General features: G+C 42.0%; 1 protein-coding gene across 1 annotated transcript in view; it reads right to left on the bottom strand.

Annotated features, from left to right (window-relative positions):
* Positions 1–18,273, bottom strand: part of zdhhc17 (zDHHC palmitoyltransferase 17) — a 33,732-nt gene that overhangs the window by 3,619 nt on the left and 11,840 nt on the right. The window contains exons 2-16 of the mRNA XM_085436851.1: positions 18,136–18,239; positions 17,465–17,587; positions 16,146–16,223; positions 15,006–15,150; positions 14,645–14,709; positions 13,604–13,766; positions 13,323–13,448; positions 12,073–12,215; positions 11,048–11,148; positions 3,194–3,318; positions 2,539–2,601; positions 2,348–2,441; positions 594–677; positions 335–492; positions 97–191 (exon numbers count right to left, since the gene is read on the bottom strand). Coding sequence (XP_085292977.1) covers positions 97–191; positions 335–492; positions 594–677; positions 2,348–2,441; positions 2,539–2,601; positions 3,194–3,318; positions 11,048–11,148; positions 12,073–12,215; positions 13,323–13,448; positions 13,604–13,766; positions 14,645–14,709; positions 15,006–15,150; positions 16,146–16,223; positions 17,465–17,587; positions 18,136–18,239 — 1,667 coding nt within the window. The remainder of the gene's footprint in view (positions 1–96; positions 192–334; positions 493–593; positions 678–2,347; positions 2,442–2,538; positions 2,602–3,193; positions 3,319–11,047; positions 11,149–12,072; positions 12,216–13,322; positions 13,449–13,603; positions 13,767–14,644; positions 14,710–15,005; positions 15,151–16,145; positions 16,224–17,464; positions 17,588–18,135; positions 18,240–18,273) is intronic.

Genomic DNA, 18,273 nt, shown 5'->3' with positions numbered 1-18,273 from the left:
ACTGTGCAGAAGCATCCTCTGCTCCAAAGCTGGATGAGACAATGGTTTAACCTCAGCTGCAGCTTCAGTGAGCTGGTGAGAATGAAGGTCGCTTACTTAAAGGGGCTCTCGATGGAGGTGGCTGTAACTTTAAAGTGCTTGTATCTCCGAGCGTTCATCCTCTCGTTGGTGGTGATTCCGAGAGCGGCGATCTACAAGATGTCAGAGCAAAGAGGTGAGCCGCAATGTAGCACGTAACTCGCTACTGAGAGTCAAAGCGATTACAGCTGTTCTCACTTATATCACAACAACACCTCTCTGCTTTTTCCGATGTAAACTTGGCGTAAACTCGTACCTGATAGAGCTGACACATGATGAGCACGGCCACCCACATGAAGTGGAAGACACTGTTGAGGAACATCCAGAACATCCAAGGGGAGCAGGAGGCGATCTGTGTCAGATAGAGCCAGAAACCATCCTTGGCGTAACTGGTGGCGCAGTGGATCCTCCAGTCTGATTGGGGGAGGAGCGAGGGAGAATCAAAGGCGTTAGCAGAGAAACAGGAGCGGCGTGAGAAATGAGCAACATTTTTAAAAGCGGTATGTTCTGCTTACAGGAGATACAGCCGTACATCATCCAGCAGATCATGCAGAGCAGGAAGAAGAGGTAACCCATGAAGTAGCGGTGATTCCCACTTCCTGTACACAAGAAGCAAGTGTCCTAATGTCACAGCGATACACGTCCAGTTCTCAGTTTAATTGTTTGAACAGAACTGAAGGTTAGACAACAGAGAAATGCAGAAGTAATTCCCATCATTCATTAATGCAGTGCTTCAAGTTAAGAACATGATTACTTGATTTGAGCTTCTCCCTTAAAACTCTGCCCTGTCACTCGAATAATCGCTGCTCATGCACACGTGGCTCTGTTCTTCCCCAAACCTGCACCTTTACTTTCACCCGCACTTCCTGTGCTCCAGGTTAAGCTCTCTTTCTTCTCCGAGCATCAAGTTCCTGGTTGGACTCGTGCTGTGCTGGACAATAAAGAGCATTCTGATCCACTTGACTCTCTCTGAAATGAAGATGGACTGTATCTCTGTAGATAACAGTCTTGACATCAACTCTAACCCAGACTTTTGCCAAATACTGGACTCTGACTCTCTACAGAGATCAAGGAAACTTTGGCATGTGCTACACAAAAAATATCAGCTGTTCATCCTTTTCTCTTGAAGTTCAGCTACATTTTTACTGAAGGTTTTGCACACATATCTGCAGGTTTTAACAAGTTAAATGTTGTTAAAATACTTCTTAACAACTTTAAAATGTGGATGGATGGACCAGCAGAGACACGGTGCATCATCTGATTGCTTTTATACATTTTCAACCTACATGTATACCATCCTGAGTGTCTGTGCATGAAATGTCCATGAGAATCACATATTTGAGTAGGACAGGCTTTAAAATAACCTTAAATAACTATTCCAGTGTTCAGAGAGATGGGGCCAAAAGCAGAGCTTGACATTACTGGTTACATTTGTTTAATCAAAATATTGAATTCTTTCACTTCAGGATTTAAGGACCCAGTTTTATTGTGCAGGAAAACATTCATTAACTTGGGGGTATGCAGGCATGTTGTATGATTTGTTACGCTACAGTTGCGCAGCAGTTTCTGGGTAAAAATACAATATTTTAATATTAGTAATATTCAGTTCAGTGTATATAATTGTATTGACTGGGTTTATGAGCTCTGTGGTGCCAGCAGGCTGAGAGGACTGTCAGGAGGAGGGACCTGCTGTTTGTTCAGACTGTTTCCTCACTTTCAAAGCTTCATTCTGACCGCATGCTTTCAAAGTGTTACAAGCCCTCTGCCACGCCTTCCTTCCCCTATTATCTACACACTGCTTTCACACCACAATCCTCAGCACACATACTTCCCATTAGCACTTCATTTTAAGGCTGGTTTGCTTTGTGCTCCTCTTCATTTCCTGCACCCTGTCATTAAACCATTCGTCATTGTTGCCTCGACTCTTTGTTTTTACAGGTTCTTTACTTTCTATGACAAATTATTACCTGCTTGTTTATTTGTCTTAGTGGCTGTGCATTAACTCTAACCTTAAGGCGATCTACACTACGGCCCTGCTAGTGTTCCCCGACGTGGCAGTAAAAACCTATATACACTAATTTGCCTCTCTGTTGTGCGGCAGCAGAGTAAATTGAAAGCAGAGCCTTCAGTCAGAACAGCTTCGCTGTAGCTTTTATAAAACACAATGAAAAAAGACAGCTGTGAATGTGGGGAGGAAAAACATGAGCTCTTTGGAAGTGCGTGTGCTGTTGTGATCCTCGTAAATCTGCAGTTCTGGTTCTTAACGTACCCACACAGTTCCCCACCCAGGGACAGTGGTGGTCAAACTTGGCAATGCAGCGGTTGCACACGGCGCAGTGTTTGGACCGAATGGGCTTCCGTATCTGCGGGGAAAAACAAATGATACGTCTTTAGCGTTATCTGTTTTGCTGGAAGTTACAGATGCTTGGGGGCAAAAACAAACAAACAAAAGAGTTTTACCAAACAGGTGCTGCAGAATATGCTCAGATCCAGGCTGCCTGTCTCTGCAAGCTCCACAATTGTCTGGGGAGGTTAAAAAAAAAAAAAAGAGAAAGAGAGAGAGAGAATGAAAACCCTAGAAATTCATCTTTGGCATTGCAACACAAGACCAAGCTGAGGCTGAAAGCTCACACTGGAAGCTTGGCTGACTCACAGTGAATTGGGACAAAGGCTTGTATGAATTTAAGATCTCAATTCAATTTCAATGCCTTTCTTTTTACGGCCCAGTTCCTGCGTTAGCTAATGTTGTTCCTCTTGTGTTTTATCAGCTTGCTTTAACAACAAATCTCAAAGTAAATAAATCCAAAATTCGACATCAAAGGACAGCAAGAGTTGGACGGGGATCCTCCACAGGGAACAGAGGGCTCCGTAGCCTTTGTTCTGAGGTGACTGCCCAGCCGCTGCACTGTGCTAACAATGCAGGGTAAATTTAGCTCTCATCAATCACAGGATGGGGATGTGGGGCCCGATAACAAGAAGAGCCTCTGTTGTCTCCTATTAGTGTGTGATAATGAGAGGAAGAGAGACATTAGCCCTCATGCCAGCATACACCAACACGTCAAAACAAGAACAGCCTCTCTGTGAAATACACCCCCGAAAAATTAACAGGTTTTACCTTTTTCTTCTGCTCCTCGGATGCTTTGATGATTCCTGGATCAGACTTCCAGGATTTACCAAAGTTGTAGAACAGAGCCAGGGTGTTAATGAGGAAGGGCACGTGGACGGTGGCAAAGGGGAGATGTGCATGAGGTCAAGGAAGAAGACAGGATTCCATTTGTTACTTTAACGGTGAGCTCCTCGGTTTAAACCAGTGTAACAGCCCCGGTGGCCGATGCAAGGCGATAAGAAACAGCATCGTGCTTCAGCCACGTCTAGACACATTTATCTTGTTGGAGATGTAACACTTTATCAGCAAACTGTTTGAAACCCATTCTAAGCTGGGAATGTTTCACATTCCTGAGTTATAAGAGAAGCAGCGTGGAATTTACTTTCCCTGGAAACTACTGCATTATTGTGCAAGAGAATAGAAACACCCGGCCCGATCTGTTGCTTCAGGAAGTGTTACTACACTGACGGCAGCTTGAGTTAGACTTTCTCTCGTCATAGCAGCTTGACTACGAGGTGAACTGTGACGCAGGGAGCAGCTCTGTCTCATCTCCACCCACCCAAGCTAAAGAGGGAGCGTCAGCCTGTCAAAGCAGCTCGTAGCAGCTTCTGATTTAAACAGTTAATGTATTTCACAGAGAATCAGAGTTATTACATAACTGAGTTAACACATCCATCTAAGAGCATGTAAGGCCAGTTCATCATAACAGAGATGCTCTATTCCTCGGCGAATACGCAAATCAGCAGCCTGTTTCACGGTCCTGTGTTTACCCGTAGACAGTGTGCGCTGTGCCAGCTTTTGGCTGCAGTCTAAGTCACCTTTGCAGGTGTGCATGACTCAGCTGAATCCCAGAGAAAACAGCAGAGTCACACTGTGAAGTCCAAACTGCCAAATACTCACCTCTGTGTCTGAGAAAAACCTGGAGTGACATGCAGATGTGAAAAAGTACCAGAAAATTCAGACCAACACTAAAGCATGAAGCAGAAAGTGATTCAACAAACTACAGCCACGTGATTTTCAGTCTATAGATATAAACACTCTTTCATAGCAGCTGGTTTAATTGGTGTAACTGGCCTCACACTAGTGACTGTGATGCCCATCAACAGCACATTAACTGTGCTCAACATCACGGTGATCCTTCTAAAAGGTGGCAAATGTGTTGCATTTATGTGCTGAGATCATATTCGGGAAATTGAAACATCTGAACTGATTCTAACTCAAGTGTACTATAATCCAAACGTACAGGGATCCTAGATTTGGTATTTAGCTGATTTCCACAATAAAGTATCAGTCTGTTAAGGCATCCAGAAAGAAGAGATTCTATAACCAATAACATAGTTTTGCTAACTATTTGTTCAACATCTTAGTTTACAGTAACTGCTGACTAGAAAGAAAGCTTCTTTTGGCTGTTCCTTTATTCACAGGGGGTCACCACAGAGGGTGGACCACCGTGTTTGATTTGGCAGATGCCCTTCCTGCCATAACCTCCAAGAGATCTGTCACCACCCGGGACCAAACACAGGATTGTTTGGTTGTTGGGTTAAGGTGTATACTACTATATGATGGCGCCACTAATATCTGGTAAAATTAGTTAACTTCATGACCACAGCTGCACTGAGGCTGATGGGAACACTTGGAGTTGTGCAGGTATGTAGCAATCTACCAAGATCTGAACCTGAAAATGAGCAGAGAGGAGCCTGAACGCCTGAAGGATATTTAATATGTATCAAGGATTTCATGTGAGCCTCACACTGATGCCCGGAAAAGTCAAAGCATCAGCAAAGTCGCCAGGATACATCACAGAACTATTGCACTTTCAAAAGTGCCTACATTCTTTCTAGAGGCCAGCAGGGGGCGACTCTTCTGGCTGTAAAAACATACCTAAGTGCAGAGAATGACCTTATGACCTTAATAAAGATTTTCCTAAATAGTTTATGGTCCAAATCATTTTCTGTTTACACTAAAGCAATAAAGTAGCGGTGAATTTTCAGCTGACATGCTGTGGGTGAAAATTCACCGCTGTGCGAGCATTGCTCAGTTTCTCAGTCAGAACTACCCCCTGGCTTGGTCAGAATCCCCTATTTCAAAATCTCAAACTTGACTGAAAAACAATAATTTAATTTGCAATTGATCCAAAAGTTGGTACATGAAATATGGACCGAACACAGAACAGGCAGTTCTAGCCACAAGCTAGGCCTTTTAACCAGAAGAGAGAGCTTGGCCTTTTTACTGGCCTTCAAAAAAAGCACATGTTTATTGTAACCATCTAAGCTGTATCATCTTCTGACTCAAATAGTGGCTACAGTTGCACAACCTGATCCTTTTTTTAAAAAATTAAGTGTTGGACACAGAGGATGCACACAAACATTTCATGCTTAACTCTGGAATCTTCTGTCAAAAAAAGCTGCATGTAAAAAAGAGACGTGACAGGTTACACCAAACCTCCTAACTGACAACACTGAAGCGGCAATAAGGGTTCAGGATAACAGAGATCAGCAGCAAATCACTATTGTAAGCAGCTATGAAGAAGCACTATGACCACTGTGGTTTTTGTTGGTGAGAAAAACCCTCCAGCACCTTCATGACTGCACTGACTAAGTGATAGAGGCCTATACATCCCTTAGAGCGCATTGATCTTCATAAGTGTCTCTGTAAAGACCTGGGTGCTGATACTGCGCCCGCTCAGATGACCCGCTAAGTTAAACACTCTCTGAACCACATAATTGGTCTACTAACTCAATGACTAGTGGAGATACTGAAGAGGGGCCGGTGATCAATGCCAATCCTCAGACAAATGGGTCTCAATGCTTCCTTGGGGAGTGATGGTCAGCATGTCCCCACAGCAGCCATTTTTCTTTAGAAGGCCTCGGCGGTGGAAAGGCAGCTGACACAGAGTCATACATGTCACTAATGACAGCATGCAGAGGATGTATAATTAAGCAAGTGCAGGATAAATGGTGCATAGTCATACTGATTATAAACAAAAATCTGCATGAAGTCTCTATACTCTCCTTCCATTTCAATGCCATATTTGAACCATTTTCAGACATTCACCTGCTTGAAACCCACTTAGGAGAAACGTCTTCCCTTCTTTTCCTTCTTAGTACTGAGGGAAATATGATCCAAGTCTGGAAAAGACTTAAACGTGCTCTTACAGAGCTCCACCCACGTCACTTGATCCCATTTCAACAGCAGGCCTGAGAACAATAATGGACTCACAACGGCAGAAAGTGGGTCAGAACTCTTAGTTTAAACCTGGGAGGAAGAAGAAAGGTGTGCAACGTGTCTGTCAAACTCTTTCTGTCCAATTCTGGTCATTAATATTTTGACTGCCTGCTTATTACAAGTCTGTGTGAATCTGTGGATTTCCCCACAGCATCAGGTGGGTGGGGGTGGTGGGACGTCAAAGTTCAAAACAAGTTCATCTGAGCTGCAGGCATGCATGAAGCTGGGGAGTCGTCCAACCTCCAGTGCAGGGCCAATGCCTCCCCTGACAGCACAGTCTGGAGAATACAAAGAGGACATTCGAGTATGCCTTAAACAAAGTGCTAGATAGAGCTGGAACAACTTTCTGACAAGCATATGGGTGAGGGACGAGATGAGTCACCCATCGATGTTAAACTCATTTTTTGGAAAATCTGAATTGATCTCCGTCCACCACAGTTGCATAAATAACAGGAATAAGAGCTGGGTGAAGCAAGACATGCAGTCAGTGGAGTGAAGACATGATGGAAATATGACATTTTCACATTGATATACTGTATATCAGCTGCTATTTTCTGCCTCTAGTAACACAAAAATGTCACACTAAATGGACTTTATGGTTGATCTGGTTTATTTTGAAGCCTGCTTTCATTAAACTTTCTTCCTCAAATATGGAGATGAATGTCTACTTGTACCCCTTTTTGTGCATTAAAAAGACTGAACACAATGAAATTGTTAGAAAGTCCAGGAAAGAGTGGCTAAAACTGTGGCTGTTAGTCTCTTATAGCAGCAAGCGCTTATGGCAAGCTTTAGAGAAAACATTCGAGAGATGCTTTGAGTAGCTTTAAACACTTTTACACATGTGGGCAAACAATACATCCAGCTCATCCTTAATCTTAATTTTCTTTTAGCTAACAGCATCAGAGAAATGCTTACTTAAAACCTTTCTGTGTCTCCTGCTGTTGCTATGCAGGAGTGTAAACAGTGACATTACATTTATCATTAAGTTCTAGTTATAAATGATGGTAAATGGACTTGTTCTTATATAGCGCTCATCTACTCTGAGCACTCAAAGCGCTTCATACAACTTTATACAATTCCTTCACCCAATCACACCCATTCACACAAGCACTTTTTCTAAACTGTTAAGTGCTTACTGTCTAACATTCATACACAGAGCAACATGGGGTTAGTATCTTGCCCATGGATATTTGGGATCGAACCACCAGCCTTCCGGTTAGTAGCTGATCTGCTCTACCACCTGAGCTACAGCCACCCAGTGTTGTCGAGAGCACACCACTTCATTTCCATAAATGAGATTAGAAACATTCTGAGTACTAATGTATAAAACAAGCAGTCGACTTGACAACTGGGTGACAGGCTGACCGGTTTCCAGCAGACATGCCACACTCTGCAGCGCTGCACAAGAAAAGCTGACCTGCCTACACACTCTGGGACATGAATCAGCATGCCCTTCAACTGAATAAGCAGAAGAGACCTCTCACTGCATGCAGATTTATGGTTAAATCTGAAATCTTTCAAAGGGCTTATTTTGGTAAATGATTCATGTGCAAACACAATGTATCACCAGCAAACCTTTGCTCTTTTTCAAGATGAATGCACACATGCTAAGCTGGCAGCTCAAGAGCTTGTCTGCTGCTCTAATAGAGCTGTCTCAGCAATATATGGTCAATGCAATCGAAGTGCACCAAACATGCGTGAGAAATCTGCCGAGGACACCAGCAGCATTTAAAAAAAATAACCAAAACGATCTTCAGAGCAGCGTTATCTTTTTCAACAAACTCAGGCCAAAGGTATCCTGCTCTCGCTTCCCATTAGGGGAGCAACGAGGCAGAAAATTAAATGCCGTCCACAAACGAGACCTCTGCTTTCATTTCCTGTAATAAGCAGCTTCGGAACAGAAAGCCAATTCTTTCACTGATTTAAAAAAAAAAGCAGCAGTGCTGGGAGCAACAGGCACTCGCTCTGTTAGCCTTCACCTACCAGCTGCTACACTACACGCTCTCACAAATATTAACACAGCTGCAGAAAACTAAAGAGCTCCTTCATTTAGACACGCTCGAGCTTCATGGTTCCACTTGTTTCATGTATTTTCAATCAGCTCCTTCTGCTCTTTGCATAAACATCTCTCTCCTCTGACCGCACCTTTATTCCAACTTACTGCTCTGTAACCTGCTCACACAAGCAATTTTCCTGCTAATCTTTAGTTAGCGTCTGCCAAAAGTATAAGCTTTATTCTACAGGGTGGGCCATTTATATGGATACACCGTAATAACATGGGAATGGTTGGTGATATTAAAGTCCTGTTTGTGGCACATTAGTATATGTGAGGGGGCAAACTCCTCCAGATGGGTGGTGACCATGGTGGCCATTTAGAAGTCGGCCATCTTGGATACAACTTTTGTTTTTTCAATAGGAAGAGGGCCATGTGACACATCAAACTTATTGGTAATGTCAGAAGAAAAACAATGGTGTGCTTGGTTTCAACGTAACTTTATTCTTTAATGAGTTATTTACAGGTTACTCTTTGTTCACAGCCATTGACATGTCGAAGAGGTTAACACGTGAGGAGCGGACCGAAATCGTGTTGATATCCGGTGAACGCAGTAACCGGGTCATTGCAGCAGATTTCAATGCAAGACACCCTACGAGACCACCCACCTCCCATGCTACAGTCAGCAAACTGCTTGCTAAGTTTCGTGAAACTGGTTCAGTGTTGGATTTGCCAAAATGTGGACGCAAGAAAACTGTCACTAATGAAGAAACATCAGATTTTGTTCAGTGATGAGGCAAACTTTTATGTGAATGGTGAAGTTAACAAACAAAACCACCACTATTGGTCTGACACTAACCCACATTGGATGGATCCCTCCAAGACTGTTGGAGCAACAAAAGTGATGGTTTGGTGTGGTATATGGGGTACAACGATAGTGGGTCCATTCTTCATCAATGGAAACCTCAAGGCCACTGGATGTTTGAAATTGCTACATGATGATGTGTTTCCCTCTTTCTGCACTGAAGCTGGCACGTTCCCTGAGTTTTTCCAGCAAGATGGTTCACCACCACATTATGGGTGCCAGGTCCGAGCATTCCTAGATAAACAGTTTCCTGGAAAGTGGATTGGTCGTCGTGGGCCAGTTGAATGGCCCCAAGGTCTCCAGATCTGACCCACTTAGACTTTTATCTTTGGGGTCAGCTGAAGGCAATTGTCTATGGTGTGAAGATACGAGATGTGCAGCACCTGAAACTACGGATACTGGATGCCTGTGCTGGCATTTCTCCTGCAGTGTTGCTATCAGTGTGTGAAGAGTGGGAGAAGAGGGTTGCATTGACAATCCAACACAATGGGCAGCACATTGAACACATTTTATAAGTGGTCAGAAACTTGTAAATAACTCATGAAAGAATAAAGTTACGTTGAAAGCAAGCACACCATTGTTTTTCTTCTGACATTACCAATAAGTTTGATGTGTCACATGACCCTCTTCCTATTGAAGAAACAAAAGTTGTATCCAAGATGGCCGACTTCTAAATGGCCACCATGGTCACCGCCCATCTGGAGGAGTTTGCCCCCTCACATATACTAATGTGCCACAAACAGGACTTTAATATCACCAACCATTCCCATTTTATTACGGTGTATCCATACAAATGGCCCACCCTGTACAAGATTCTCCACACCCAGCAATCACATTTACAAAACATGTACTCGTATTTATGACTGATTCATGAAAGGGTCTTTGTAGCATGACTTATCCGTAAATCAAGATTAAAGATACTGCTTTAACATATAAGTGAACTAACCCCAAAAATGTGGACAATAATTTTTACAGTTAAATGATGTGTCACACACACAAGTCCAAGAAAAATATGACAGCGGTGGGCTGAAAAGAGCTTCACAAGAAGCTAACTGATCGCCTTTTTTAACAAATAGATCAGCAGTTGATGCTGAGGAATTCGTCAAGCTGAATCCTCAGAGACAATGTTTTAAATCTTTTAGTGCTTGTTCAAAGCAGCAGCCACAGTGCTGATAATAAAGCAGAGTCAAACACTGAATCCCCACATTGCAAGTCTCTCTCTCTGCAAAAGACTCTTAAATCAGCTAAAGTCCAAAACTACACACGAGTTAATTCAACATAACCGTTCATGGAAAGTTTTCTGTTTGAGACCATCTCCAAATAATATCACAGCTTTCTGCTCCGAAAACAGTTTTTACACTTTTTTTGCACGGATATTGTGAGTGATACTAAATTTTCCTCAGAGAGAGTAAAGACTGATGTCCTCGCACAGCGGCTCATCACAGAAAGTGTTTCTAGAAGTGTTTTTAACTCCAGACCATGAAAGCATCGACATTATTTTATTACATTTCTGTTTTTTGGCTTTAGACAGCTGTTTGAATCACTCCCATTTACTCCTCTTTTGTCACTGTCAACAATGTCACAGTGATGACCTATCAGGTTTCCAGTTTTACTGAGCTTTGTTTTTACCCTTCTTACAAAAATTGCTAATTTCATCTTCCTGAATATGTTCTCAGTGAGCATGACCTGTAAAGGCAGGCTGTCTTGGTGCTCTAATTTCAGTTCCTTTGATATTTTGTGCATTGGGTAGTGTGGAGTCCACGAAAAACCAAAAGGATATCATTCCAGAACCAATAAAACCAGGTGGTGTACATCCAAAACTTGGTCGCCAGGTAGATTCCCAGAGGGAGAGCGCTGTGCATGGAGTGGTCAAAAAAAGCCCTACAGAGAGAGAAGAGAAGCTGTTTAGCAGTAGGCGGCACTACCTCACTACACTTTCCATGAATGCTATTTGTGCAAACTTTTAACACATCAGCGTGATGCATTCACTGTTGCTAGACTGAATGACACATTTAACCCTGCTCTTTTGACCACATATGGACTCAAGGAAGTATGACGCTTCATCTCTCTGTGCTGCAGTCAAACAGCTGCAAAAATACACGAAGCCATTAGCTGATGACAAACTGCAGCTTGACTCAACAGCATTTACTCACACAACTATTTGTTAAACCAAGTAAGAATTCCAAGATTGTCAGTAAATATGAAGCTGACACCATGGATGATGAATGTTATTGTAGCCAGAGAGCTAACTGCAAGGCACAGTGAATCCTACCAACAGGCCCAGATGGTGGTGGTAATGGGGATCAAACAATGAGTAACATAGTGTCTGTGTGTACGGAGAAGGGGCCGAGCGTTTGAAAAAGGATGAGACAGAGATGAATCTGTGTCAAGTTGTGATTCTGTTCTGTTCATGTGCAGTGTGACGACACTTGGGTGTGCGCGATGGTCACACTAAACTCTACAGACAGATTTTTCCTCATCCTAGTGCAACACACATTTCTATCTGATTATTAAAAATGACACATCCTTGTCAGGTGTTTGACTGAGTGCGAATCTTTTGGCAGCTAACAATGTTTCCTGTGGTGTGAAAAACTAAAAGCACAACAGAAACATTTATGAGCAAAAAAAAAACCAGTTAGACTTTTTCTCTTAAATCCACCTCATGTGAACTCCAGTTCAACTGCTACACTTGAGATCTAATCAACCAACATTTAAATGCACAAAATTACCTAATGATAACAAATGTGCTAAATATGATGTAATAATCTCTTTAGTAATCTCTGTACTGTTGTGATTGAGACATACTTGGAGAGGAACTGCACTGCAACCCAGACACCGGCGTACATGACGCCCTTTATCAGCCAGGAGTCGATGTCCAGGTCAGCGATGAAACCAACTAACCAGATGACCACGAAGGGCGTTCCCAGCATCACCTTCTGCCTGAACTCCTGGAGGAGCAGAGACACGTGGACAGGACAATGAGGGGGAGGGAGAAATGGTAAGTTTGACTTTTCTGACAGATGCCATGATTTCAAAGTGTATTTTTCAATTAACTGTCTGTTTATACCACTCAAAGCTGTAAGTCCTTTGACCCTCTCCTTGATAGTTGATGTTGACAAAAATGCACAAGACCTTTTGATCCTGGGTTGCGTAATGAATCCATATTGATAGCCTGACCAGATTTTTTTAATCTCCATTGATATTTTCCATAACTTTAAAGCTTTTTAGACCGGAAGGTAAAAAAAAAAAAGGTTTCCATGGCAAATATCTCAATTTCAAGCAGCAATTTAATCAATTTAGCTGCATTCCACAACTAAACCTACAACTAAAGCTCACTACAGCACACAGCCTGAAACTAAAGGCTGCACTAATGTGGACACCCCAAAATGGGATGGTGAGTTTATCTTCTACTTCTCAAATCTATAAACATATTCAGTTTGTTTGTGTTCTAGATTTCTGTCTAATTTACCTTAATTAGCTAAGAGTATCCAGGGAGACAGACAGAAAGATGGAAACAGAAAAATGAAAGCAGAGTTCAAACAGAATTTTAAGCACTGTTAATAACTACTGTTCTAAAAAATCTCTTGAGAGAAAGGGGAAAAAAGTCTGTATCTTCTATGAGAGTGGGAATTATTAACCACAGACATAGGTCACTCTGGCTTTAACGCCCACTTAACACATCCCACATTCAAGCATTCAGGCTCAGTCAAGCTCAGACTTTGATCAGAAAAAGGTTCTTTATCACGATGGAAGTGAATGACCATGATGACGCATCATAACAGATCTGACTCTCTGGCAACTGCAGACATGCTGTGGCAGTGCAGAAAGAGGCTAAGCCTGAGCAGGCTGGTCTGAGCATGTCTGTTGGAAATGAAAAGATGAAAGAGCTTTAATGGCAAAGTTTAGACAGCTGGACCTGATTTTATTCTTCAAATGCGACTTGGACTGCTACATAATGATAATCGTTTTTTGTGTAGCATTGATGTTGTGCCTTTCACTTATTTACAAAGCCTCTGCGCTTGGTTTCTGGCTAGCGTAACCATGTCTGTTTCTACCTTGTCCATCTTCAGTCTCTTCAGGTAGGACGGGCTGTCGTAGCCTTTGGCCTGCCGTGCTTCCTGTAAGTGATTGATCATCCAAACGTTCTTCCTTTGCTTGGCAAGATCCAGTGGTGTTTCGCCCTGAAAAATAATAAAAAGAACAGCTGCTGCATACATTTAAAAGACATATTTTAGCTGTGTGCGCACTGAAAGAAGATCCAGAAGAGGCTGCCATCCTGGCTAACAGCCTGGCATGCTTACAGGGAGACGCTGGTTCACAGAGAACCGTGGCTTACCTTGATGTTCTGTGCATCGACGTTAGCGTTGGCGTCCAGCAGCAGGCTGATGACGGTGGTGTTGCCGGCCAGCACGGCCCAGTGCAGCGCCGTGTTCTTGTGATATTTGTCACCCAGGTTGACAGACACGTTGAAGGTGAGTAGCAGCCTGGTGGGATCCACACTGTCACACAGAGGAGGAGATCCAGGCAAGATGAGTCAAACTAAAGTAAAGGGCATCTTACAAACAGGCTCTTCATAAAAAATGGTTTTATTTACACACTTCCTAATCGTGAAAGCTTCGCGCTGTTACATTGCGACCATTTCCTTCTATATGAACCACGAAGTTAAAATGCAAAATCCCAGAAAAACAGCTGATTAGGGAATATTCATATGAAGCTGAGTAGCAACATGAAGAACCCGCCTGTGTGTGACCAGTGTGTATATAATTATTAAATACTATAACCAACTCTAAGTTCTACTATAGAATTAACATATCTTGTCAGTGGTAAATTACAGCGGTAAGGGAAAGTATGCAATCCCAATGGAATTTCCTGTTTTTTTCCTCAATTGATTGGTTGTAAAACGGGACCTGATCTTAATATAAGCCACAAGTACACAAGAAAACACAGAAACAATTAGAATCTTCTGTGGTTTTACTGAACTTTATTGCATTGCTGGTGGAAAGTCTTGGATTTAGTAACTCTGCAGACCTCCTTCAGCAGCAATAACAGCACACTAGCATCTCTGGGAGCGAATTCTAAGGACGTCTGATGTCAACAGCTCTCCGAGATGACTCTCTTCCTAATGGGGCCCTCTCCAAAAGACACATTTTCTCAGTCTGGATTCATTCTGTGGTGGATTTAGTTTGATGTTTAGGGCCATTGTCCTGCTACAGAGCTTCCCTGACATCATCTTGTAAAAGACCTCAATAAATTTGGGAATACAAACCAGTGAAGTGTTGCCAGTTAAAATAAACTGTTTGGACATAATTGTGGATTAAATAACGATGGGACAAATTTAAAGATGCAAAGTAAAAACAGACATTTAAAACAAACACACCTGTGTGTCCTGTAAGCCGCCCACATTAGTGGAGTCATGCCATTCTGATCCATCATGTCCACATCCTGTTACAGAGGGAAGACAAATGACCACATCTGAAGAAGCTGAAAAAGCCATGGAGAGGCAAAAGAGAGGCAATAAGGCTCCCCCTGATGGAGAGAACTGGCATTATTAAAATACAGACTACTCTCAGAGTGGCTTTAAAACAAACAAACAAACAAACAACCAGAAAGCAAACCAGCGGAGGGATATATGTTACTGTATCTCACACTGGCAGCAACAAGACTTTTAAACATATGCCAGAAAAATCCACATAAGCACATTCGCTCTTGTGAAAATACTGAGCTGCAGCGTTCTCTACCTGTCCTTTGGCAATGAGGTAGGCCACGATGGAAGTGTGGCCGAACTGGGCGGCCAAATGGACGCAGCTGCAGCCCTCGCCATCGATCAAAGACGGGTCAGCACCATATTTCATGAGCTGCACCACCATAGATAGATGGCCTTGTCTAGAAAAGATAAACACACAATAAAGGGATCATTTAAAAGACGCACAAACTGATCTTGAAGTTTTACTCCACAGCTAGAGAAAGTAACAAATAAAAACAGCTGTTAGCATGCACAAGATAAAACGATGTGTCTTTTAGAGGCCCCGGCTTCCTTACTTGCTTTGAGTTGGTGACCAAGGTAAACATCTACAGTCTCAAATGGCCCTCACATGATTGATGAAGCCTTGAGGCTGACTGCCTGGCTCTTCTTATCATTTTATTTCTATGGTGGCTGCATGCTTTTACTGCATACAGTATATTGGATCTTAAAACTGGCTTTTTATGACCAACACTGTCTACGATATAAACGTCCCAGAAAGGGCAATAAAGATTTGAGAAACTACAGGTGAAAAAGACAGAAATTCACAGCTTCAGTTTAACTTTATTGCCTGAGAGAGTTAAAGTGTGTATCGGTTTCCCTGCACAAAAGCGTGACTGTTATTTGCTTATTATTCTGAGGTCATCCAGATTGAGGAGGCTGGGGGCTTTTTAAGGTTACTGGGCGCTGGAGAGGAGGCTATGGGGGTGGTTTGGGGGTCAAAGCAGAGGGTGACACACAACTCCTTGGTGTCAGTGTATCAGTGACGGTGCAGATGCCTGTCGTTAAATGTATCAATAATTCATGAGGAGACAGCTTCAGCCCCCTGTCTACATGCGAAAAGGAGGTGTGGATGTCATGTGAGCTCTTCCCTGTTATTAGTGGTCATTACAAAGGAAATCGATATTTAACTGTCAAACACTAAGGTTTAAAAAGAAAAAAGAATAAACAATAGATTTGGCTCAAGTTCACAAATGTTTGTTCGAGTGAAGCTCTAGCATTGTTGAACGTAACACAGAGAAGCTAAAATGTGTCTGTCAGATTTAGTCACTTTCTAATTAAAACATAATGACGAAACATAAAAACACTGATCTGTGGACGATTTCAGGCCACTGAGTAGCATATATCAGCGTGTCACCTGGTAGCCCAGTGCAGAGGTGTGGAGTTGAGGTCTCCTCCCAGTTGGTCAACTATAGCGCCCTTTGATATGTAGTACCTGCATACACAAACACAATCACCAGGTGAAGCATTACACTTTGTATACCTGTGATATGGACCTCCTATTAATAGGTGTGGCTGTATAAGAAATATAAATCCCCTCTTCAGTCTTTTATGGTTGCTCAACACAGTTCTTTCACTATTTTTATTTACAACCTGGCACTCGAAATGCTCGACCAACTTGGCAAGATTTGGCATCTTGACAATCTCTCCATTATTAAGAATCAAGTTGAAACATGTTTTTGTGAGGTTTTAAACTGAACGTAAACTTTTAAATTGTGTCACTTAAACGAAAAGATTGAAAAAGAAACAATTTTCATAAGAAACAAGCTAATTTATAAGGCTGTTCAACCACATTTTAAAGCTTCAAAAAATAAAATCAGATTTTAATATCAGATTTATATTCATTTAGGAAAAGGTCATTCTTTAAATATTTAAGTCTATAAGCTACATAGCCTGCTAGATATGCAGGTATTTCACATTGTTGTAAGCAGAAATGCTGCATTTAATCTGATTACACTGTAAGTTTGTCAGTGTAGTATAATCAAAAAGATTTTTCTTAGTTGAAAGTTTGGTTACTGGTGTAACCTGGGTTCTCTGAAAACCAGGCGAGCCAAGTTTGAAAGAGACCTGCTGTTCACAACCACAAACACAGCCACCGAGTCAAGAGCAGTTACATTAAACCCAACATCTGTGCCTCATCTGTCCATGGAAGTGCACCAGTACAATTCCCTGTCATTTTAATGCCAGTTTACCTAAAAAGGAAGACTCATAAAGCAGCTGACAAATAAGCGTAGAAGTATATTACAGAGGTCAATGGCAATGTGATGGGATATACTGTGAAAGGCTGCCTCCATACCTGAAACTAATTATAGTTGTAGTTTATAATCCTGTAAATGGCACCGCAGGTAATGAATATCCACATATTTTACTGCATCAACATAAACTATTAAAAAGGAAGTGGAAGTCAATAAAATGAAAAGCAAGATGAAAACGTAAATGAACGAATGGAGATCAACACAAATAGAAACAATGCCATTGTTTGACTCACTGGGTGCGAAGTATTACAGTTTTACAAAAATATTGAAATGTGTAAAACTAACTTGGTTTTGGTTTCTTCAATTCAGTTCTTTATATGAAACCAGAAGATGTCTTGTACATTTTGTTGAGTTGACCAAAGAGCTACACTGTAATCTCTGACTACCTGACAACCTCAACACATGATCTGAATTAACTCACTTGACCAAGTCTATCCTGTTGTTGATGGCGGCCCAGTGAAGGAGCGTTACGTTTTCTTTGTCTGGCTGCCGAACATCGAAACCTGCCTCCACCAACTCCCTGCAGCGCTCGAAGATGCCGTACCTAAGGCAGAGGGGGGAGGATTAAAGTATGTACAAATGCCAGATATACAAATGCACAAACATAAACAAACACAGCGTGAAATACATAAAACTAAGAGATGCTGAGAAAATCTGCACACAAAACTGGAAAATAAAAAAAAGCAAACACCCAAACAAGACACCCACACTGTGGCATAAAATGGCAAGTGAATAATCTCAACCTCAAATCAAAATAACATAAATCTAGTATCCAGTGTTACAGCCACTCAGAGCTATATATATCTTTTTTTCCATCAGGAACATATTTTCAAGCTTCGTCTCTTCCCAACAATAAGTCATCTCATGTCCTGACCTTGCAAATGACTTTCTTTACATACAGTGAATCAGAAAACCACAGATGAAAACATGGTGGGCTTCAGATTTAAAACCTGCGGTATGTTGACAACACAAAAACACAGAAACAAACACGCAAAGATGCGGGCTCCTATTAGACCAGCTGGTAACTAGACAACAATGTCACCTTCATAAGTCACACTGGTGTGATAACAGTAACACACACAATCCACTTACTGTGTGGCTTTGACAATGTCCCAGGTGCTGTAGTCATCCACGTGGTTTTTACGGCTGACATTCTCACTGTAGCCGTGATTGTAATGACTCTGGGGTTTGATTTCCTACAAGTAAACAGGGAGGACAAAAGACAGTTAA

Source organism: Copadichromis virginalis, linkage group LG17, assembly GCF_057382275.1.
Source record: "Copadichromis virginalis isolate Kocher_CV1m ecotype Utaka linkage group LG17, C_Virginalis_male_GT1.1, whole genome shotgun sequence".
In the NCBI taxonomy this organism is placed as follows: Eukaryota; Metazoa; Chordata; class Actinopteri; order Cichliformes; family Cichlidae; genus Copadichromis; species Copadichromis virginalis.
The sequence above is the reverse complement of the archived record's forward strand: the minus strand, read 5'-3'. Positions and strand labels throughout refer to the sequence as shown.